General features: G+C 39.4%; 2 protein-coding genes and 4 non-coding genes across 17 annotated transcripts in view; 2 read left to right on the forward strand and 4 right to left on the reverse strand.

The window, feature by feature from the left end:
* The window catches only part of LOC101483328 (nuclear receptor coactivator 2), a 54,910-nt gene extending 49,637 nt beyond the window's left edge, over nucleotides 1-5,273 (forward strand). For all 4 annotated transcript variants that reach the window (XM_004565516.5, XM_004565518.5, XM_004565519.4 and 1 more), the window contains one exon: nucleotides 479-5,273. In XM_004565516.5, the coding sequence (XP_004565573.1) occupies nucleotides 479-490 (12 nt within the window). In that variant the 3' untranslated portion in view covers nucleotides 491-5,273. The remainder of the gene's footprint in view (nucleotides 1-478) is intronic.
* Nucleotides 5,274-8,197: 2,924 nt separating this feature from the next.
* The window catches only part of LOC101484184 (ATP-dependent 6-phosphofructokinase, platelet type), a 38,633-nt gene continuing 23,233 nt past the window's right edge, over nucleotides 8,198-23,597 (forward strand). For 6 of the 9 annotated variants that reach the window (XM_004565520.4, XM_004565523.3, XM_004565524.4 and 3 more), the window contains exons 1-10: nucleotides 8,198-8,416; nucleotides 14,069-14,142; nucleotides 15,726-15,803; nucleotides 16,377-16,566; nucleotides 16,670-16,835; nucleotides 17,023-17,067; nucleotides 17,553-17,661; nucleotides 20,289-20,384; nucleotides 20,951-21,043; nucleotides 21,153-21,278. In XM_004565520.4, the coding sequence (XP_004565577.3) occupies nucleotides 8,308-8,416; nucleotides 14,069-14,142; nucleotides 15,726-15,803; nucleotides 16,377-16,566; nucleotides 16,670-16,835; nucleotides 17,023-17,067; nucleotides 17,553-17,661; nucleotides 20,289-20,384; nucleotides 20,951-21,043; nucleotides 21,153-21,278 (1,086 nt within the window). In that variant the 5' untranslated portion in view covers nucleotides 8,198-8,307. Of the gene's footprint in view, nucleotides 8,417-14,068; nucleotides 14,143-15,725; nucleotides 15,804-16,376; nucleotides 16,567-16,669; nucleotides 16,836-17,022; nucleotides 17,068-17,552; nucleotides 17,662-19,275; nucleotides 19,372-20,288; nucleotides 20,385-20,950; nucleotides 21,044-21,152; nucleotides 21,279-23,597 lie in introns of all 9 variants that reach the window. The other 3 variants (XM_004565521.3, XM_004565527.3, XM_004565528.4) reach the window with 1 other exon arrangement.
* On the reverse strand, nucleotides 21,852-21,943 carry trnar-ucu (transfer RNA arginine (anticodon UCU)). Its single transcript is given in 2 exon segments — nucleotides 21,852-21,887; nucleotides 21,907-21,943. It is a non-coding gene; the product is annotated as a tRNA-Arg (tRNA).
* trnar-ucu (transfer RNA arginine (anticodon UCU)) lies at nucleotides 22,366-22,457 on the reverse strand. Its single transcript is given in 2 exon segments — nucleotides 22,366-22,401; nucleotides 22,421-22,457. It is a non-coding gene; the product is annotated as a tRNA-Arg (tRNA).
* On the reverse strand, nucleotides 22,882-22,973 carry trnar-ucu (transfer RNA arginine (anticodon UCU)). The gene is given in 2 exon segments: nucleotides 22,882-22,917; nucleotides 22,937-22,973. It is a non-coding gene; the product is annotated as a tRNA-Arg (tRNA).
* Nucleotides 23,398-23,489, reverse strand: trnar-ucu (transfer RNA arginine (anticodon UCU)). The gene is given in 2 exon segments: nucleotides 23,398-23,433; nucleotides 23,453-23,489. It is a non-coding gene; the product is annotated as a tRNA-Arg (tRNA).

The following is a 23,597-nucleotide window of genomic DNA, read 5'->3' on the forward strand; positions in this document are numbered from 1 at the left end:
CACTATAAAAATAATGGTTTAACTCTAGGCTCAGATTTTGCCATCCTTAGCTTGGTATTGCCCCGCTTTCAGTCTTTAGATTTAAATTCATTAATTTGTGTTTAAAATGTGCACTGGAAGCCTTTAATGGCTGAAAATGAGATATAAGGTGTGGGTGAAAAATCAGTTTTTGTTTTGTTTTTGGTTACATGATTGGTTTTGATTCTGTGGAGTAAAAGTCTGTAATAACATAAAGACTTAAATTGAAATGCATTTGAAGTTCTTCCCCCAGAACAAGTAGAGATCTTAAAATGTTGAAAGCATTCAAATGATCAGATGGTCCTTGTTTATTAAACTGATACATCATTTGTTACCCTTTTATTGATCTTTTGTAATCAGCACTTGGAAACCACTTATGAGTGCAGAAAACTCAGTTCAGTTCTTTGTTATCAGAGTGACTGTAATTTAAATTACCTTGATGATTTTCTGTCTTCTACAGAATTTTTGCTGACCCCAGGCTGCAGTTGAGACGAGCAGTGAGGGAATCCATGCAAAAACACTGACACCCATTCAGCTCAGCTCACAGAGACGTATGAAGGACTTGATGAGAACACTGCCCCTCTGTCACACCAGGCAACTCAGAGGCTCTATAGCGTGAGGACAACCGAGACATGTGCAAACTTCAGGACTACATTCACAGTGGGTTTAGTCATTGCTTAACATTTTATGCAAGAAAAAGTCTGACATTACAGGGAAACTGCCATCTGAACCATCCTGACAGCAAATGCCCAACATGAGGATAATCCTGAAAACCCCCAGCTATTTGTGGTTTTTAGGTTTTCAATGTAACTTATTCTTTGATTGATATCAGCTAATCAACATGTGGTATGTATCTGTAAGCTGTAGTCAAATCAAACACTGTATTCACAGTAATCAAACACTTAAGAGGACTTTTAAAACAGAATTTTTCTAAAAAATAGTTAATAAAAGTACTGAAAGGTGTTCTGTGTAGCATTTTTAAAAAGGTTTTCAAGCTTTGTTTTTCTTATAGTTTAAAAAGAAGTTTGGATAAGGAGGTTATATCTAGAAATGAGAAAATGTGAGTGTGTGTGCGTTTTTGGGGGGACGTAAATTTACAAGGAGGGAAAGAAAAGCACATACAGCTGTAAACAGGCGTAAAGGTTGTATTTCTACAACCTTTACATCTTAAAATTGATTTCAATACCTATGATATTCAGTTTTCCTGAAATATCCCCGGATTTCCTCTACAATTAAAACGGATGTTGTGAGGGTTTCAACAGTAATAGTATTTAATCAGACACCGGTAGCACATTCAGGGTTCATTAGGAGATATTATTTGAATTGCCATCAAGAAACGAGGTAAACTTCTCCACCTCTAGCATTTTTCAGCATGCTTTGTTGAGCTGGAGTTGGATAGAGCAAGCAACAAACTTATTCCTTGCACATTTTGACACTTTAGTTAAAAAAATGCAAAGTCATGCTGTAATTTTCACTTTTTATTATACTTCCTTAAATTGGGGGCAAGTACTAAACATGTCCAAAAAGAGAAGAAGCTTGTCTATAATGAAAATGCTACATAGAGCACCATTTAAAAAAATAGGTAATTTGCAACTTGCTGAATTAAAATTTGTGTGGAGGTTATTGGTCCCAAGTTGCCCAAGTTAACACAGTCACACACACAGTGTTTGCTGTTTGAATGTCCTCTGGTCAGATCAGTGTATTACCAGAGTTTTTTATGAGTCTCTGAGGTAACTATGATGGATTAAGTTTCTTGTGTGTGCGTGTGTGAAACTGAAACATAAGTGGCAGGATGATGAGTATAAATGAAGCCTCTGGATTATATCTTTTATGGTTCGGTTTTGGAGCCTAAGTGAAAATGACAATGAGAAGGTTTATGAAAGATATTTTATGGTTATTTATAGTTTTAAAGAAGATTTAGAGATTCTTTCTATGACAAAAAACAAAAGAAAACAATCAAGAATATCAAGAATAAAAAAATTCTCTCAAATGGTACATGTTGATGTCGATTTAAAATTAATATATTTCAACTGCTGTAGTTACAGGGGACCTGTCTCCCCATTTAATGACTTTTTGAATGAAAGTGAATGTGTATAGATAGTGTACATAGATTTTTAATATCCTTTTTTGCCCCAAGTGGTATTGTAAAGCAGCAGCTCGGAGTTTAGTTCAACAAAAAATGAGAGCAGAAATATTTTGTTGGTTAAATGAGCATCAGTAGATGAAGCTAAAGAAGCACTTAAAGTGAAAGTTTATTCACTTTTCTGCCCTGTTTGCAGGCTAGCCCTTTAGCTTTCCCAGCTACAAAATCACAAGCTATTGCTAGAATCCTGAAGCTATTTTGACAAACTAGCTAACCTATTTAGCTTTCCACTTAAGTAGCAATAATAATAATTTCTTTTTCTAGCTTTAAGATCTTAGTTTTCAGTAACTTTGTTTTCCTGGACTAACAAGGGTTTTGGTACAAAAAAAACCAATTGGCCAGTATTAGCGTTATAACATCTTAAATTAGAATGGTGTCACGTGGCTAAATGTTAGCATTAGCATTGAAAATAACGCTATTGTTATTTTGAGCACATTACTTTTTTCAGACCATTCTTGTCAGAAATACTTTTCCCCGCTGAGATTTAACCAGTGAGCTTATTTCTGCCTCTAATGCAGCTTTGCCTCTAAATGAAAAGAAAAATGTGTAAAAGTAAAAAAAGAAAAAATCTCGACGCTACTGCAGCTCATTCTGAAATGACCCTTCAAGATCGCGACCTTGTAGCCTGCCAGAATGTGTCTTGCACTGCAGGTGTGTAGCTGAATCTTGGGTTGTGCTGAAGGGCAAATTTAACTGTTTCTTGTGTTGGGTTTCTGTGGTTAAAGTTGTCATCTTTAAGTCTCCATACTGTATGTATTGGTAAACAATGCAAACATTTTTTGCGCCAAGGATAAATCCTTACGTAAATGAAGAACTAGAGCTAAATTACTTTGTCCGTTTCACAAAGTTATAATGTTTTCAATCTAAATTTCTATAGACTGGACTTTTATTTTCCATTTTGATTCAATCACTTTGCAAGGTACTGTTCATTTAGGTGCTGTTTCGTGCGTGTGAGCTTGTAATTGTGAACAAAACTGACTGTAACTGGCAACATGTGTTTCTAGACTTCTTGGTCTGTATATGATCTGATACTCTAACAATGACAATATGATTGAGAGTATGTGAAAATACACACTGTAACACTGAAATGAATTTCACTGTAGCGCTTCTCACTTTGTTTCCACATCCTAACTTTTTAGCCCCAAAAATGTTGATGAACTGATGATGAACTGTAAGCCATGAGTATCCGAATGTCACACGTTGAGGGATGAACGACCACCTACAGTAACTGCTAATGTTTGATTTCCTCGTGTGACGTGAGCCTACACAGGTTGTCACTCAGAACAAAATGGTTATTTATGGTTGCACTGTACTGGTATCTAACCTGACTAACATTGTTTTTGGTTTTAATGGGTATTAAGTGTTTTTTACATTTTTAGCACGCCCAGTTAAGCACATTGAGCTACTGTGGCCCAAGAATTACTGAAGTAATTCTAATGCAGGGCCATGTTTCTATTCAAGAAAGGCATCATTTCTGCCTTTCATAGCTGACAAAGTTCAATATTTGCCAATATTAAAAAAACAAAACAAAAACCTACTTGTGGAACTGGATATTATTTCGAATGATTTGTCGGAAGTGTTAAGTTTCCATATGAGTATCTGTTCACACCGAGCTTACTTTTTAGCAACTTTATCTTCAACTTCCCCCCCAAAAAGAAAAAGCTGGCATTGTTTTTGAAATTGTCTCAGCACAAACAGTAGTGTGAGAACGATTTAGTCTGAAATTGGGCAAATTTTAACTTCCGCTTTATAAGATCTGACACTTTTCAGTTCTCTGTGCTTGAGAAATATTTGGGGTGGAGGCTCAGTGTGAAGAGTTCCCATCTTGGGGGTTTTACATAGCACCACCTGTGTTTCAGCTTTACGCACAAAATGTACAATTTTACAAAATGCATGTTTGTCAGCCTGCAGATCGGGGTTTGTGTCAGGACTTGTTTTCCCCTGCTGTTTGTTTTGTCTTTGAAATTTGGCTTTCATTCACTGGTTTAGACATAGCCACTAAAGATAGGATTTAGCCACTAAAAACTATTTAGTTATGTTTGGTTATTTTTTCAGTTAGCTTTAGAAAAAAGATTGTGGTTTCTGTTAAAACGCACCCTTCACATGTTGGAAGTGACCGGTCAGTGGCCCTGATGACATAAAGCCATGCATCAGACACCAAAGGACACCTTACCTGTAAATAAGAGACACCAGCATAATTTAAACCCTGGGAATCAGAACAGGAATCGATAACCTCTGTAATAGAACAGTCATATACCAGATGACATACGTCAGACATATGAATTTCCCTTTTGGATAAACTTATTCTTATATATGAGGGTAATATAAGAAATCTAAGATCCTTTTTTTTTTTTACCATTTAACTAAATTGAGGGTTTTTTTTGTTCATTTAAGATAGTTTAATATTTGATGTGATTTTACCTTCTTTGTAATTATGGCCATTATATTTTTTTCTTTCTTTTTATTTTGATTCAAAAGGTTGAGACAGGATCAACTGGTCTGTTATGGATGTATTTTGTGATTCTACCAGAAGGTGGCGCCAAAGTCACGTGTTTTAAATGTACTTACGCGACCTTGGTCATGCAAGAAACGTCTTACTTCTTGTGGGTTTTAAGTTTTGGGGATGTTTAAAAGAACCAGTGGAAGAGTAATCTCTGTCACTGGTAAAATAACCCCTGAGTAAAGCTTCTGGGTCAACCCTAACACATTTTTGCCTCCCCTTTCTTCTCTAATGTCAGTAAATTGACTCACTTCCCCTCTAAGAGTCATTTAAGGAAGTTACTTGCTCTGATTTTCTTGGGTTCTTTCTTTCCACTTATGAAATGTGTCTGACATCCTGATAACTACGCAGTGGTAAATTAGAGCAAAACAGAAGGAGAATGCATGTGTCGAAGAATATTTTTCTCATCGCTATTTGAAGTACCCTCTCTACTGTGATTTAACATCTCAGCTGTGACACAGTCCAGTGCATACAGTTCATTAATTATTTTCTTATGTAGAAGTCCGGACGTTCACACATTTTTATGCAAGCTGTCGACTCTAATGTTGCTTTTGCCAATGCTGCTTGTTAATTTATGATTCATGCCACTGTAAATAAATTATTTTTACTGAACTGAGCTGTGTCTTTGTTTCAATTTCATCCATAAAGTGACTTGTGCGGTCCCAGGGAATCCCAGTCTTTATATACTTTATATTTAACCTTAACACCACAACAAAACGTTAATAAATGTAAGTTATGTGGGATAAATGTGCTTTAAAATGTGGGTGGTGCGTAGCCTCTGCATGATTGATGGATACCCGAAGTGCCTTGAAATAGTGCTGACTTATGATCCCTTTCCATGGCCCAAAGACCTTTCTCCTCACCTGTTAATATCCTGGGAAAATTCCCCTTCCCCCGAGCCCCGCACACCCCACTAATCAATGATCAGACACTGTTAAAATTCCACTGACATTTACTTTTAAAGTGTCAGTTTTTAGTTTCAGTTTGCAGTTTGTTTATTCTCGTATATCTGACATGCTGAGGGTAACACAGGAAATAGTTTGGCCGTGCAACTGTGTGACACATCCGAGAATCATGTGGCATCCAGAGTGGTTCCCTATTTAAGTTCGGACAAGTGAGGAACAGCAAAAATGTCACAACGGCACACACACCCTGCCTTCGTAAGGCTCTTTTGTTTTCTGCACAGGGAAACTTGGAACTGGTCCAGAGACCGGTGCACTCTGTGTGGCCCTTCAAATCTAATCAGGCAGCAGCAGGCACTGCCTTCTGTCCACCAGTATAGATATGAAAACTGCTCCAGCATACCTTCAGATAAATGTTTTTGTCATGAATCTAATATTATGAAATGTGGCTGGCAACAAGTGTGAGAAGTCACGTGGGGCTTGAGTAGATAAAGCCTATAGCATACAGAGGATTACTCAAGGTCATGGGATTCGTGAAAGGTCACCAATTCTATCTGCAGCGTTTTTATGATTGGATTAGAAATATTTTTGTTATTTCCAAATGTCTGAAATTCAAAATGATGATGTAGGGAATGATCCTTAAAAAACACGGCTCCTATAGGATGACATGAGAATATTAAGCAACGACAGGATTTGTAACTGTTTATTCTCTGGTGCTGCCGTTAGATATTTTCTCTTCTAATAATCTAATCTGCTGGTGTTACGTTATGTAAAATGTTCACGCTTTTGTAATACTCCACGTTTTTAGTGTTTGGATTACAAAGGAATTTATGAATTATTGCTCAAAGTCTCTTATTTCCCGAATGAAGGCGCATATTCCTGGCTATAATTGGTTGGAATTTTCCATGGGACGTGATCTGGGTTCCTATTGGTGGACCAAGCTGTCAGTCAGACAGACTGGCTTTGGCTTTGGTTTCTAAGAGCGGCTCGCGAGCGCCAAAGAAGGGAGGAAAAAAGCGACGATGCATCACTCTGCTGTTTCTCCCAGACAGTAAAGTGGAAATGAGCTTTTAAGAGCAGAATTTAAGTTGAATAATTTATGTTGGGTTGTTACAGCGTCCCAGTTAATGCCACAAAAAAAAAAAGCATTTATAAAGGGGTTACTTGTTGTAAATGGTAAATGGCCTGCATTTGTATAGTGCTTTTCTAGTCCATAGGACCCCAAAGCGCTTTACACTACGTTCAGTCATTCACACACACATTCACACACTGGCGATGGCAAGCTACATTGTAGCCACAGCTGCCCTGGGGCGCACTGACAGAGGCGAGGCTGCCGGACACAGGCGCCACCGGGCCCTCTGACCACCACCAGTAGGCAAACATGGGGTTAGTATCTTGCCCAAGGATATTTGACATGCAGCCCGGAGGCAGCCTGGGATCGAACCACCGACCTTCTGATTAGTGGCTGACTTGCTCTGCCACCTGAGCTACAGCCACCCGAAGGAGCTTGGAAAGAAAAGCGTCTGGACTTCTTTAAGTTGCTTGAGAATCCTGGAAATAAGTTTGAGAAATGAGGAACACTGGGTTACTCGTTATTTATTTAAAGGTTGTAATATTAAGACAAGTCAGTCAATGAAATGGTTGGGTGTGTCCTGATGCTACAACAAACAAACACACTATATCTGAGGTTTTTCATGAAACATATTTGTTGTTGAATTTCAGTGAAAGGGTCGAGCAATTAATGGCTTCATGGCAATTTTCACTCTTTTTAAGGCCTCCAACAGCCCGACGTGGGCTCAACCCAACAACAGATGAATGGGAAAAAAACATTCCCTGGTCTGATGTATCAGGATTTCTGCTTTTGCTTGGTACAGCACAATTTGACTTGAAAGCAACATGAAAGCATGGATTATTTCTGCCTTGTATTCTTGTATTAATGGTGGTGTTGTAATGATATGTTGGGGGGGGGGGCACACTTTTGGCCCCTTAGTATCAACTGAGCATTGTGTAAATGACACAACCTACTAGAATATTGTTGGTGATCATGTCCAACTCACAGTGTACCCATGACCAGATTCAATAGAGCGCCTTTGGGATGTGTTGGAACAGAGATAAGCATTGTTTGGGTGTCTATAAATCAGCAGTAACTGTGTGATGCTATCGTGTCAATTTGAACCAAAAGGATTGTGTCCAGCATCTTTTTTAGCATCTTCCATGCATGAAGAATTAGGAGAATCATAAAGACAGACTCACTGGCCACTCTTTTAGGTACAAGCTGTAAACATTATATAAACTGCAGATCAGCGAAAGGCACAAAACCTTCAAATTTCTGTAACAAAGTAATAATTTGTCATAATGATTTAGATGTAGAAAAACTTAACTTCCTGCGCATTTTCACTGTGACTCATCACCACACAGGAAGGCTGGATGGATTTCAGTGAAAGGGCTGAGCAATTAATGGCTTCAGGGCAGTTTCGCTCTTTGAAAGGCCAAATGGCCTCGTTTTGACCCCAGAACTTGACACTTGACCCCACTGCGCCACCGAAACCGCCATGCAGTGACTCACCTCACTAAATGTAGGACCTCTGCAGAGGGGGTGTGTATGATGAGAAAGAGGGCGGTAACCACTGCAGTCCTCCAGTAGTTCCCCTGTCACGGTTATTGACAGTATTACTGGTCGCTGCTTGTAGAAGAGTAAATCTAACATTTTTATTTAACAGGTGACGGGGGCCAAGGAGACAGAGATGGCTGGCGCATCGGCACCAAAGCGACAGGACACCCGGAAATTCTTTGAGAATCTATCCGGCGCTGGTAAATCCATCGCAGTGTTGACCAGCGGCGGAGATGCCCAAGGTAACTTAGTGAGGTTCCATTATCGGACGGCGCTCCTGCCCTAATGAAAATAGATAATTTCGCGTAAAAGTGCTGCCGAGAAAGCACCAGGAGAATAAACTCCTCTCTTAAAATATGCTATCAGACGTGTTTACTGAGGCTGACGTGGTAGTGGCACGCACTGCCAGAGTTAGGCTACTTTAAGTATAAGCGGTTCTTCCCCTAGTCTGGTTGTAGGGTTAATTTTACTCCCTACCTCTTTGTGGAGATTTGGAGAAATATGTTAGCTAGAGGCCTGTCCGACAATGGATGTATCCCCTCCAAGCTTGTCAAAAAGCGTGGTGGTCAATCAAGGTGCATAATTACATGAAAAAATAAATAATGCATTTTATTTGCCTTGTATATATTTATTTTTTCTTGATACCCATTATTTACAAGGTATTAAGCAAATCACAGCGACTATTACGCAACAGCTGCTCTGAAACCCTTGTCTTACACATTTTTCCATGGATGCTGCAGTAGACTATTTATAACCGCTTGAGGAGGTATGAAATAGTAGTAGTAATCACGACCTGCTGGAAAAAGATATGCAGCAGGGATGAGGGGGCCAGTTTGGAAAGCTGCAACGAAATCAACAAGTGTTCGCGGTAATTAAATAATTGAATCCTCTTACGTGGGGAGTCGCTCTCCTTATCATGCATTCTGCACCACTGCAGAATCTATATGGACTGTGTTCCTGTATTGATTGCCTGTGTCCTGCGTCCCTGTGCGCGTCCAATGGCACACGTATGATGTAAACAGCAGCCCAAAGCTGACAGTGCTATACACTGTGGTGTGCACTCAGTCAGGTTTCGCCACTGCTTTTGGTGGAAAAGCATGAAGTCCACAGCTCGTGATGGAAATTCTTATTCTTATTCTTATTCTTATTATTGTTATCATTAAAATCCCTATAATTTATCGGTTCAGGCAAAAGTTGACAACGCCATTAAATGTCATCTTATTTCTTTATATTAACTATGATTTTTGCAACTTCCCCTCATTTAAAAAAAGGGTCATGTTTCAGCAGAAATACACGTATTGTGTCACTGAAGATGAGTCGTGAGGAGGACCACCGTGAAGAAGCCAGACTAAATTACTCGTCTTCCGGCGTAACCTTTCACAGTAAAGGGTTTCCCCTCCCCTTTCCGCAGCAGGGCCTTAATTTTGAAAGAGACCTGCAGTGACTTCCTTTGTCCTTGAGTCACTGTAGTCATCCGGAAGTCACGAAGGGTTGAGTCGCCTACGTGAGGGCGAGCTGGTGTGCTGTGATGTGCAATGTGCAAAGGAAACGTAAATAAGTTACTGTTACTGTGTGTGGATGTCATTTTATCCGTAAAATTAGGTTCTATGACGACAGTCTAATATAAGTGGAACATTTAAAAAAAAAAAAAAAAGGTGAAACAGTGATTTTGGTATTTTTATGTGTCTAATAGCGTCACCATTCATTCATGTGATGTTCCAGAAACAGCACTAGAGTGTATTTATTGGACTTCTATATATCGATATTGGAGTGTAGTATCGGCTCTATGCGTGCAGTGCAGCAGCAGAGCCATTGTTGCCTTTGAGCCAGGCTGTTACATAACACACGGTGCCTATAGGCTCCTCTATGAGTGGATGAATATTTCGTTTCTCAGTTGTCTCTGCAGCAGAAGGCAGCACATGAGCACCTGTGTAGAATGTAATAGAGCCAGCCTCTGTAGGAACTATGTGTAGGAGCGCATACTCCTGGCAGCAGCTGAGATTTAATTATAACTACACTTGGACATTGTTCCCGGGGCGTGAAAATGATGCGCACACAGTCCCACTCACCAGGGTCAAACGATAGCAGGACTAGCTTTTGAATGCCTTTCCTGGAGAATCTCTCTGCAGTGGAAGCCTTTAACAGCCTCGAGTGTCTTTAAGGAGTTTTTTCCCCGCTTGCCATTGTCACCAAGAATAATTAGGTTTGTTGTGATATAATAATCACATGTGGACAAAGTTTCTGATGTCTATGAGCACTGGTTCCATTTAACATTTCTTCTGAATGTGTATATTTTTACTACCCAGACATTAAAAATTAAAAAATACAAAACAAATACAAACCAAAGAAATGAACTGTAACTGCATGGTACTGTTATAATGTAAGACAGTGTAATGCTAACGTTTTAAGAATCATTAAAGAGGATCTTTATGCTTTTCCTTATTTCCAGTCAAACCTTCTGTGTTTCAGACAGTGGATGAACTGAGGATCTTCACCAAGGTTCAGATTAAGCCATATAAAGAATATGTAAACTGTAATTGAAGCAAAGCGTTTCTAATAGAGACTAAGAAAAAAAAACACAGAGCTAGAAATATGGCTGATAGGCCTCTTTTAGTGTTACTTAATAAAAATTCCCTCTTTCTTAAAAGCAGAAACAATCGGTAGTTTTGTGAAATATTTCAGGCTATTTTTCAGACTTTCATTTAGCAAACTTTACAGTTTTCTGAACTCACAGGAACATCGGTGCTTCATGTGCAATGACAAATTTTTGCCAAGGCAGATTTCCCGACCGCTGCGGAGAATACATGCCCAGACTGAGCTGGAGATGTTTAGTCATTGCAGCAGTCTGGGAGGAAATACTAACAGCATTTCATGATTTGTGATTTAATCCAAGAGCTCAGCTGGGACACGACACACACACTCACACACACATACATGAGATGATAAATGAGATGTACTCACGGTCGCTGATCGCTCTTATCTGTCTGTGAAATCCTTATTATTTTTTTCTTTCTAATTTTGTAAAACTCAATTATAGTATCACACAATTCAGCTCAATTTTACTCATTTGCCAGGTCCCCTCTGACCAATCAGCACTTTGCAGGTCTATTAGCAACACTAGCTCCAACACAAAAAGAAACACAGTATGGAGGCCTGGATGTGGTTTCAGCCTGTTCAGTGTTTGCTAACGAGTGCTGACAGCACGGTGACTCCCCCACCCAACCCCCACCCCGTAGTGCATTTGTCTTAGATGTCACCTGCCTTATAATGCTGTTGCTACTTCCTCTAGGTCAGCAGGAGTAGTTTTGGTAAAGGGCAAGATAATTAATTATTTTACATAAAAGAGGTAGTTAATGATCATAAATAAGAGAAGTGAGGAAAACAAAAACAAAGATTAGAAAAGAGATATTTTTAGTCTCTTATCAGAAAATTGCAGGCAGCTATTGATTTATTGAGTCATCCACTGACAGAAAAGTGAGTTTATGAATATTTGGATCATAAGAAACCCTTGAAAACCCCTCATTAATACAAACAGTCCTTGTCTGAATTAAGATAAGATAAGATAAGATAAGATAAGATAAGATAAGATAAGATAACCTTTATTAGTCCCACACGTGGGAAATTTGTTTTGTCACAGCAGGAAGTGGACAGTGCAAAAGTTATGAGGCAAAAATTAGAATACAATAAGAATAAATACAGTACACAACTGTACAGAATAGAATAAAATAAAATACTATATACAGTAGAATAAAATAAAATAAATATACAATAAGATAAAAATAGAATATAAATACAAATACTATATACAACTGAGTAAAAATACAACGATGACAGAAAGGATTATTGCACTTAGTATTATTGCATATTGTATTATTGCATATGTATGGATGTGTGTGCTTGATCAGTTAAAGTCTTCCTGCATATGATAGTTTTGAGATACAGTATTTTTATACATTATTAATACGTTTATTTTATTAGTTTGCTTTGTTTACCAAATTATATTTGAACATTCATCAAACACAAAATGATGTGACTTGAGAGATCGATATTAGCCACTGACACTGACACTGTTATCTTATTTGCTAATAGCCTGATATCAGTCAACAAGGCTGATGTCAGCCTGTTCATCAGTGCTTCTCTATCTAAAGCTGATTGCCCATGCAGTGGCTGCCACTTAAACCATTATTTCTGTCTGTTGCAATCATTGCAAGGTAAACAGAAAACTTTGCTTATAGTTATCTGCAAAAAATGTATGATTGCACACATTTGACTGATTGCAATGCCTTTCCAGAAGAGTTCATGTTCAACTTTGTTTCCCCCAGCTAAGCCTTTGTTGTTTCGCTCTGGCCCTTTGCCATGGCCCCGTTGGCTCTGCCAAGCTTAGTGAATTGAGCTCTTGTAGTAATGCCAAAATCGTGACATAGTCATCCAAGGAGTAGACCCATCCCATACGCATTCTGCAGACAAGGGCCAGTAAAAGGGATGGGTTGTTTACTCCATGTGGTGTGGGAAGAAATTTGGCGAGGTGGTTAAGTTGGCAGAGCGTGCTAGCTTGTGCTTGCTGGGCTAAATTCTGGGATGCATGCAATGCCTCACCAAACTGGGCTCACTGAGATCTAACATGCTCGTCATTCCAATGCTTTTCCATAAATGGCTAATTAATTCTTTATCCCTATTTTGAATTTTTAAAGTGACCTTTTCTTTTTTTACCAGTCATCTATGTTCTCTGTGCTCTTTATTAATTGCTATGCACTGACCCTATTAGATTGATTGATTAGCTGATGGAAAGAAGAAATAATCAATAGCAATTACGATAATGATTCAGCCACTTCACGTGTTAATGGCATAAAAAGCCAAGAGTCAGCTGATTCAGCGTCTTGTTGATTGGATGTCTTTTTCAGAATAACTTAAAACTGTTTATTATTAAGATAAGATAAGATAATTGTAAATTACCCATTTCTGAGACAAATAAAGTCTATCTTAGCTTATCTTACCTTTAATTTGGTAAATAATCAGTTCACTGATAAGTCAAAATTCAAAGATGAAACAGTGGAAGATGGATTTGTTATTTTCAGCCCAGGCTGATACGTAGAGCTTGTTTCTTTTTTTCAGGTTCTCTTATTACACCTAGCGTTAGGATCATTAAAGTTTTATTACAGCTCTTATTCTGTATGCAGGTTGCGACACAGAATCAAAGTAACATCAATACCACCTTTATTCCTTCTCTCAGCGTTTTTACACATCAGATATTTCTCGTCATCGTGCTTTTATGGGAGTCTTCGGTGATGTAAAACTGCACCTTCACTGTGACACCAGACTTAGCTCAAGGTTTATGTTTTGTTCTGTCTCTAATTTCACTAAGTGCTCTTTCAGACCCTTCTATGTTTTGACACAAAATCCTCAGAGGGATTCTCACTTGCAGTCTCCTCTCCCTGTCTCCCTGTTTTTTCGATGGCGTTTACTGCTCCTGTTATCTGCTGGTCTGTCTAGCTTTCTGCCACGCCCTGTTTGTGCTGCTGCTTATACAATCACATTTATGGAAACATCGTTTATTTAGTTCACTGACAGATCTAATTTCTTAAATGTCAAAAGCACCTTAGAATAAGACCGACATTAACTACTTTCTACCTCCAGTTTCTGTGTCTCCCACATCCTCTGAAAAGGTCAAACTGCTGCTAGTCGCTGCGCTGCAGTTTTAATAAACATGGCGGTTCTTCATTAGCTGACACCAAAAATATCTTTAAGACCAATTTGTCAGCATGAAAAAGAACCTGGGTAGGCTCGCAGTTTACCGCAGACGGACATGGTTAATTTCCCAACCTGTCAAACATGATATGTGAGAAACACTGTTTGTTTCTGTATCAACCCCAAACTCTTTTTTTCTCTATTTCCAGGTATGAATGCAGCTGTCCGGGCTGCCGTGCGGATGGGCATCTATGTGGGAGCAAAGGTCTACTTCATCCATGAGGTGAGGCATGACTCAGGCTTTAGACATAGCCCCAGGAGAGTCTGCTGTGTCTGTCACATCACACGGTGAACTAAATTAGAACTGACGAGTCTTTTTTATCGAGCTGTGATTGTCTGTGATACAGCCAGCAGGACTCAAGACTGCATGTTGCTCTGCTTTTGTAACTGAATTTGACCTTAAGGAGTCATTCAGGTGGCTGCAAAGTCTCAAAACTGAAAATGTGAATTTCATTGTTTTATTTTTCTATTGGGGTTAAATGCATCGCATCTACAGGGTTGCATAGATGTAATCTTTGGTGTAAATTCACCACATTGTGTCAAATCAGGTTTCATGAAGAGAAACGCAAACATGCCACAGACAAGTCATTGTGCTGTTACTGCCTGTTGTTGCAAAACAAATTATATTTTGTTCACTCAAATTCACCCAAGTGTAGCTGCAAAAACCTCTGTACACATAAATATCAAAAACTGCACAGTGTTGGCAGCCCACCACTTCATTTTTGTCTCCTTAAGCTGTTCTGTGAAAGCTGTTCTGTTCCAACAGATTTAAGCATTTCTCACCTCACTTCATGCTGTTTAGGTGCTATTTTGAAAAGATTACCTTAAATCAGCCACACTGACTACAGTCATTGTTTATGGCTCTGGTCGTTAAGCCTTTGTTTTTCAGTCATTAAGATCTCCCCATTAATCCCTTTACAGGTAGTGACCTTGTTTTTGTCTTTTTGGCCTCCACACTTGTCACACTAACGCTTGGAGTGTCTGTGTGTGAACATTTGATTGAAGTGGAGTGTATTGACACTTAAAACTGTGTCCACATGGAAATTTGAACCCACTATGGGCTCGTTTTGTGTTTTTAACCTACTGGAAGCAAGGGCATGGATTTGGATACAGTATGTACTCTGACCAGCTCCAACATAAAACCACTGGATCATAAATTTTCTACTGGAAAACCTTGAGCTCTGGCATTCATGTGAATTTTACTTTGACAAGTGCCGCCTACTGTTTGGGCTCTATCACAGATCACACCTACTGTAACAGTATTTGAACTTAAACGTGCTGCCGATGGAAATAATGATTTGATAGTGATAGTAACTGTAGTAACTCCTTCTTTCCTGAGTCTCTCAAAGTCATCGATATTGAATGCCTGAGGATGTACAGTATGTGCAATTTTAACTCGACATGATGCCATGAACGACGGGGGCAGACAGACGTGATCTGGTCTCAGTGTAGATATAATTGGATTACAAAGGGCAGGCTTCATCCTTCACTTGCCACACTGTCATGTCCCCATCAGCTTCAAATAACCACTGGGCTGTGAGTAATAACAGCTGAGTGCCACAGTGCTTTTATTTTGGTTTGGGACCATCGCCTCGCAGTTTTAATCCCTGAACACAACACAGCAGTTCCCTAAAAAAGCTCAACCTGACCCACAGGGTTGTCTTCAAGTTCCTATTGAGTTTTGGTTCAATTTAAAAATACCGAGCACTGTCCTTCATTTGTCAGTTAAAAAAGAAAACTTTTTTCAGCTTTTGCCAAGTTATCAACAATCCGGTGAATGTCTGTCACACTGATTGCTCTTCTCAGGGTTACCAGGGGATGGTGGACGGTGGAGACAACATCAAAGAGGCGAAGTGGGAAAGCGTCTCCAGCATGCTGCAAGTGGTGAGCAGATCAGTGTTCAGCTCACACACACCGCACATTTCTTCTTAATGGGCTGTAAACAGTGAAACAAACTCAGTCTGCTTTGAGAAAAATACTGTGTGTTGTAAATACTGTAGACATTTTACATCCTTCATTAAAAGTGTTTGGTAAGAAAACCTTTGTAGTACTTATGCTGGTACGTGTTGTCATAGTGGACATGAGTGACTTTTACTCAAAGGGACACAGGCAATAATGCTTTTAGCTTGCAGCTTGATGATACTGAAGTAGCTTGCCATTGCCAGTGTGTGAATGTGTGTGTGAATGGGTGAATGACTGAATGTAGTGTAAAGCGCTTTGGGGTCCTATGGACTAGAAAAGCGCTATACAAATGCAGGCCATTTACCATTAGCATTTCAAGGAGACCTTTTCACTGATGAGTGAACAGTGGGGATAAAAGATCTCGTAGGTCAGCGATACTGGAAAAAATACAGTCTAAGAGGACACAATGTCCTAAAAAGAAGCCAAAAGAATCTTTAAAAAATTTAAAAAATGAAGAAAATCATGACAGGTTATTGTAATGTTCGTTTACTTTAGGGTGGAACTGTCATCGGGAGTGCCCGCTGCAAAGATTTCCGTACCCATGAGGGCCGCCTGAAAGCTGCACACAACCTTGTGCAGCGTGACATCACCAACCTGTGTGTGATTGGTGGAGACGGAAGCTTGACTGGGGCCAACCTGTTCAGGGAGGAATGGAGCAGCCTGTTGGAGGAGCTCCTGCAGCAAGGTGACTCCTCACAACAGGAGGTTTTGTTTTTAACTTTAACACCAGGCTTCCCTGCTTTTACAAGTTTAAAGGGAAACTTTCTCCCTCCTTGTTTTTTGTTTAGGTTTGATCGATGAGGAAGCGACCCAGAGAAACTCCGAGCTCCACATCGTCGGTATGGTTGGCTCCATCGACAATGACTTCTGCGGCACTGACATGACCATTGGCACCGACTCGGCCCTGCATCGGATCATTGAGGTGGTGGACGCCATCATGACCACTGCCCAGAGGTGAACAATTTCTGAGAGAGGTCTTAATAGAAAAGATATAAACTGTGGTTTTTTTTACATGCTTCAGTGTAGGGTAAAGGTTGGAGTTCCCCCTCTACTGAACAAATTTAGATCAACCCACTGAGTTTCAGCATAAATGCTCTTTTTTTGTTTGTTTTTGACATTATTTCTGTTTTTTTTTTTATAGCCACCAGAGGACGTTTGTCCTGGAGGTCATGGGGAGACACTGCGGGTAGGCATCTTTTATTCCACACACACATAATATTGCGTGACATCCACTTAGTCTTAGTGGCCACAAAATCATATGCTTGTAATCAAATTCTTTAGAAAGCATATTTAAGACTTTGAAAATGTCGAATGATAAATGTGGAATGTTCAAATACCGACAAGTGAGTCAGACTCCAGCTAAAATGTCAAAGTAGTATTTTATGCAGATACATTGTATGTACCATGGTCCAGAAAATTTAGCATTGACAACAGGCGAAAAATCAACTCTGTTCAGAATCGAACCCACAACCTTTGAATTGCATTGCACGTTGACTGGAAGTCCAATGGGCTGTCCATTATGCCACAGAGCCTGCTGTTTAGGCCTACTGATAAGGTTAGTGAGTGGAGTGCATTCTGGCTTTAGTGAGATTTCAGTGTAGCAAGAGACTAAAAGAACTGTCTTTAGTGAGAGCTGAAATGTATGATTTTATAAATTGTGTATGTGTGCAGATATCTGGCCCTGGTCAGCGCCCTGGCATGTGGAGCAGACTGGGTTTTTATCCCAGAAATGCCTCCTGAAGATGGATGGGAAGACAACATGTGTCAGAAACTGTCCGAGGTGACAAACACACACATACACACACACTGTTTTCACTGTAGTAGCTTATGTTTTAATTAGAGTGGATAGTTTTCTGTCTTTGGCTAGGAGGACAGAAGTAATTTAGCTAAGCAAGTTTCTAATAAAGATTTACATGACAGAAAATATGTTAGAATAATTAAGCAAAAATCTTTATTTTCTTGAAAATACAGTGTAAAAAGTGAGAACAGTAATCCCTGTCACAATAAAGAAACTTATAAATGACATATTGGAAGGTTACAGCTGTCAGAACTTAGTATAATGTGTAGAAGTGCTTGCTTTGATGTACGTCAGGACATCAGCACCCACAGAATTTTACCAGTTTCTCACAATGCTCTGAGGGGACCATTCTCCAGTTTTCATCCAGTCTTTGCCACAGAATTGTGACTTGTGTGTGGAAGCAGACATCTTTAAACTTCCCCAGATATCCACAGTAAAGCAGGAGTCCCTCAAATTCGACGTTCACTATAAAATCGAACTCACATTTGAACTGTTTAACTATTAGTTGTGCCACAAGGGCTTCTATTTTTACATGTTTCAGCTTGACTCACATGCTGCCTTTTCATGGATTTAATTTTAAGCATCTAAAGTAGAAAGTTTAATGTTTCCTTTGAGATTTTTTGTATAATGAGAATCTTTATAGTTTTCCCCTGTAATAAAGTGACTCTGTTGGGACTTGAACCCACAAGCTTTGAATTGCATCTGAAGAAAATCATTAGAAGTCTAATGCTCTATCCATTGCGCCACAAAGCCTGCTGAATGCTGGCTGTTGGGTCATTAAGCAAACCTGCAAAACTCAACCCAGAATCTCCAAATCATTCGATTGTAATCTTAAACCTTCCTATAAGTAAACTTCAATTTAATTTCAAGCTGGAAATTAGAGTCCATAAAAGCAGTTATGACTGAAAACTAAATGGCAGAAGAATTGGAGAAAAACAGGCCCTTGAATGGCAGCCTCTGATGGGATTAAGACCTACAAACTTTGAATTAGAGCTCAACTGCCAACTGGCAACACATGAAAGACTACCATTAAAGTTCATTCTGTGTTTAGTGAACCTGAATAACTAACCAGTTTGGTGGTTACACAGTCCCAGTTGATCAAGATGCTTCGTGCTGGGATGACTAAAATCACACTGGCCAGTAGCTAAGATGTAGCAGTACTTGGTCTATAACAAAGGTTCTCCACACACTTTAATAAAGTGGCTCTGGTGGGATTTGAACCCACACACTTTGAATTGCATCTGACATGATCTAGCTAGAAATCCAATGCGCTATCCATTGTACCACAGAGTCTGCTTGAGTCACTGTTGCTTTCAGTTCAAGTCTGTTCATACATTAACAATAGTAGCTCAGGAAATTGGGTTTTGTAATGGCAGTTAGTTAAGAAAGTTATATGGTAGAGCCTGACTCTTGTGGCCGTCAACCCCACGAGCTTTGGATTACATCTTGACTCTTTGCCAGTCCAATGTGGCCACCACATAAACACAAGACTATTCTAATGTTTATCACAGACCATTTGAAGACCTGAAGAACATTGTTTTGTTTTTTTTATTTTCCAGTCAGTCTCATATGGTTAGTATTCTTGTTATTGTCCAGATTCGATCTCGAGGTTCCAGGTTGAACATTATCATAGTTGCTGAAGGCGCAACTGACCGACAAGGACAACACATTACCTCTGATTTTGTAAAGGATGTGAGTAGAGCTGTGTTTCAGACTGACACAGAGGGGAACCAGAAGCTGGACCAGCTGGTGGATATAAACATGAAAATGAAAAACTACAGCAGAGCAACCTTTCTGTTTTGAATCCAAACATTTGCCACATGCCACACACATAGGAAAGGTTTCATTGTGATATTATAGACATTCATGTTTCGGTGTCATGGTTTCTTTAGCTCAGTTGACACTGACATTGAATGACTCAAAACTCAAGAAGTTTATTGTCATTTCATATTGTGTTACCCAGCCTGAAACGAAATACTGTTTCTCACCAGCCTCTGCAGTGCAAAAAGCAATACAGTTTAAAAAGAATAAATACAGTTTAAAATGATCTGATGTCTTAAAAAGTTTTTAAATAAAAGGGAAATATGGTGTTATAAAGTGTACCCTGTAGTGCAGCTGATTGACTGTTGATGGCACTAAATGTATATTTCAGCCAAATTACAGCAAAGAGCAAAGAGAAAGCCTACCAAACAAAAAGAAATTCCTAAATTTAAAGTTTTCAACAAATTCAAAATTGTCTTTTAGAAATATTTTATGAGAAAGGACCAAATATGTGAACACTGCATGTAAACTGAGCTGTAAATAAAAGAAGGTTCTGCAGTCAACTTTAAACTAACCCTGCTGGCTAACAGCAATAGTATAAGTAAATTATTGATGTATCTCTACAGCACACTGCTTTTCATGACCAGTTAACTTCACATATGAAGCTTCTCCCAAATTGTGGCAAATGTCTGCTGATGAAGGGCAACCTGTTGGTGCTCTTTGGAAACGCAAAGGTCTCTCAGTAATTAGCGCTCAGACTTATCCTACGTTACTGGTTCCAGCTTTTGGCAATGCAAAACATTTTCTGTCATGTTTTAAACTGCCTTTGCTTGTTTATATCCCTCTAGAATCGTGCTGATAAGAAAAGGCTGAACATTATTATTGTAGCCGAGGGTGCCATAGATCGCCACAACAAATCAATAACCCCCGATTATATCAAGGATGTAAGTACGGTCACGAAGCCTGGCCGATACACGGAGCCACAAATTCTCCCTCAGAAGCATGGGCCACTGTCTTTCGTGGTTTGGATGTTGGTTTCCTTCACCATGGGAACACACCATTTCGTGTCCTGTATGCTGTTGTATTTCGTTCTTTTTTACACAAATGTTCATATATCCATTTATGAACCATTTATGGATGAGCTGTACGGTTCTCTTTGCACCCTGTATTTTGCTTTATGCCTGTTCACTTTGCATGTGTATTACATGACAGGAGATGTTTTGCATGATTTCTCCTTCTTATTTTTTTCTTTTGGCATGTCTTTTCTTGTTATTGCATGTTCCTACGAATGTTCTTGTTTATTTTTAAGATGCTATATAATCCTGCTTTATATAATATTACATTGACACTACATATTTAGTAGAAATATGATCACAGTCTTCAGAAATTTGGAATTTTTTAAAGTGAAATCCTAAATATTTTTTATAGATATATTGTATTTAACTGGAATGGCATATATTTTTAAGCCCTTTATGCCAACTAATAATTCATGTTTACTATTCAAAACCAGCTGGTAGTGCGCCGCCTGGGTTTTGACACCAGGGTTACTATCTTGGGCCATGTGCAGAGAGGTGGAACACCCTCAGCGTTTGACAGAATCCTGGTAAATAGCAATCAATAAATAAGACTCATATCATGGATTGGTGAAAGTCAAAAAAAAAAAAAAGTTCTGTGCTCATTACTTCCCTCTGAATGAACTTTAATCTTTGCAGGCAAGCCGCATGGGTGTGGAGGCAGTGCTAGCATTACTGGAGGCATCTGCAAACACCCCGGCCTGCGTCGTGTCTCTGGTTGGCAACCAGGCTGTTCGACTGCCACTTATGGAGTGTGTTCAGATGGTAAGTATGTTTGTTTTAGAGACAGATATGAGATTGTTAGGTTTTATAATAAAGGTCAAAGGTCAATCATCAGAATCAGAATCTTTCCAGTAGAGGAAACTGTTTTGTTGAAGAGATGTGGCTAGAATTTAGAAAGAGATGAATTTTGGAAAACAAAAATACAACAAAAGCCTCAAGTTATATTGGTCTTTTCACTTGTCCTAATCTTCTTTCGTAGCAGGAGTCACACAGAATTATGTGTAAAGGCGACTCTGGTGGAACTTGAATTTTTGAATTGCATCTGAAGGGAACCACTAGAAGTACAATACACAAAGCCCAATGAATGACTAAATTCATGCTGGAAAAAAACTGAGATTTTGGTGTAGCAGGAACCTTGAACAAGGTTTTCCCCTTGTTCAAGGTTCTGTGCTGTGGATTCTGTGCTTAGTAAACTTGAGGGTTTCATTTCCTGGTGGTAGTAACACATTTTCAGTTGACCAAAGCACTTTGTTTGGATGACTACAATAAAGCTGGTCAAAAACTAAGATTTTTGTGTAGCAGGAACCTTCAACAAAGTTCTCCCCTTTAAATTAGCGACTCTGGTGGGACTCGAACCCCCAACCTTTGAATTGCGTCTGATGGGATCCACTAGAAGTCCAACGCGCTATCCATTGCACCACAGAGCCTACAAATTCAGGTCTTTATTACCCAGAATGTGGCGTAGAATTCACGTAGGTGATGTGAACGTCCCTAGAAACCCCATTCTGAGTACCTACTGTAGATGCGCATTTGTGTGCAACCTGAATCTTCTCTGCTTTGCAAAGAATTCAAGGGAAATAAAAACCCTCTTGCGTTAGTGATTCTGGTGGAACGCAAACCTAGAAAATTACATCAACAGCAAACTCAACTGTATTTAAATGACAGCCATATGCTACTACAAGTAGTGTGGATTCTGTGCTTTGTAAACTTGAGGCTTTAATTTCCTGGTGGTAGTAACAGATTTTCAGTTGACCAAAGCACTTTGTTTGGATGACTACAATAAAGCTGGTCAAAAACTAAGATTTTTGTGTAGCAGGAACCTTCAATAAAGTTCTCCCCTTTAAATTAGCGACTCTGGTGGGACTCGAACCCCCAACCTTTGAATTGCGTCTGATGGGATCCACTAGAAGTCCAACGCGCTATCCATTGCACCACAGAGCCTACAAATTCAGGTCTTTATTACCCAGAATGTGGCGTAGAATTCACGTAGGTGATGTGAACGTCCCTAGAAACCCCATTCTGAGTACCTACTGTTCAGATGCGCATTTGTGTGCAACCTGAATCTTCTCTGCTTTGCAAAGAATTCAAGGGAAATAAAAACCCTCTTGAGTTAGTGATTCTGGTGGAATGCAAACCTAGAAAATTACATCAACAGCAAACTCAACTGTATTTAAATGACAGCCATATGCTACTACAAGTAGTGTGGATTCTGTGCTTTGTAAACTTGAGGCTTTCATTTCCTGGTGGTAGTAACAGATTTTCAGTTGACCAGAGCACTTTGTTTGGATGACTACAATAAAGCTGGTCAAAAACTAAGATTTTTGTGTAGCAGGAACCTTCAACAAAATTCTCCCCTTTAAATTAGCGACTCTGGTGGGACTTGAACCCAGACCCTTTGAATTGCATCTGATGGGATCCACTAGAAGTCCAACGCGCTATTCATTGCGCCACAGAGCCTACAAAGTCAGGTCTTGATGACCCAGAATGTGGCGAAGAATTCACGTTGGTGATGTGAACGTCCCTAGAAACCCCATTCTGAGTACCTACTGTTCAGATGCGCAATTGTGTGCAACCTGAATCTTCTCTGCTTTGCAAAGAATTCAAGGGAAATAAAAACCCTCTTGAGTTAGTGATTCTGGTGGAAAGCAAACCTAGAAAATTACATCAACAGCAAACTCAACTGTATTTAAATGACAGCCATATGCTACTACAAGTGGTGTGGATTCTGTGCTTTGTAAACTTGAGGCTTTCATTTCCTGGTGGTAGTAACAGATTTTCAGTTGACCAAAGCACTTTGTTTAGATGACTACAATCGAGATGGTCAAAAACTTAGATTTTTGTGTAGCAGAAACCTTCAATAAAGTTCTCCCCTTTAAATTAGCGACTCTGGTGGGACTTGAACCCACAACCTTTGAATTGCATCTGATGGGATCCACTAGAAGTCCAACGCGCTATCCATTGCGCCACAGAGCCTACAGATTCTGGCCTCGATGACCCAGAATGTGGCGTAGAATTCACGTAGGTGATGTGAACGTCCCTAGAAACCCCATTCTGAGTACCTACTGTTCAGATGCGCATTTG

Source organism: Maylandia zebra, linkage group LG18 (genome assembly GCF_041146795.1).
Source record: "Maylandia zebra isolate NMK-2024a linkage group LG18, Mzebra_GT3a, whole genome shotgun sequence".
NCBI classification, from domain to species: domain Eukaryota; kingdom Metazoa; phylum Chordata; class Actinopteri; order Cichliformes; family Cichlidae; genus Maylandia; species Maylandia zebra.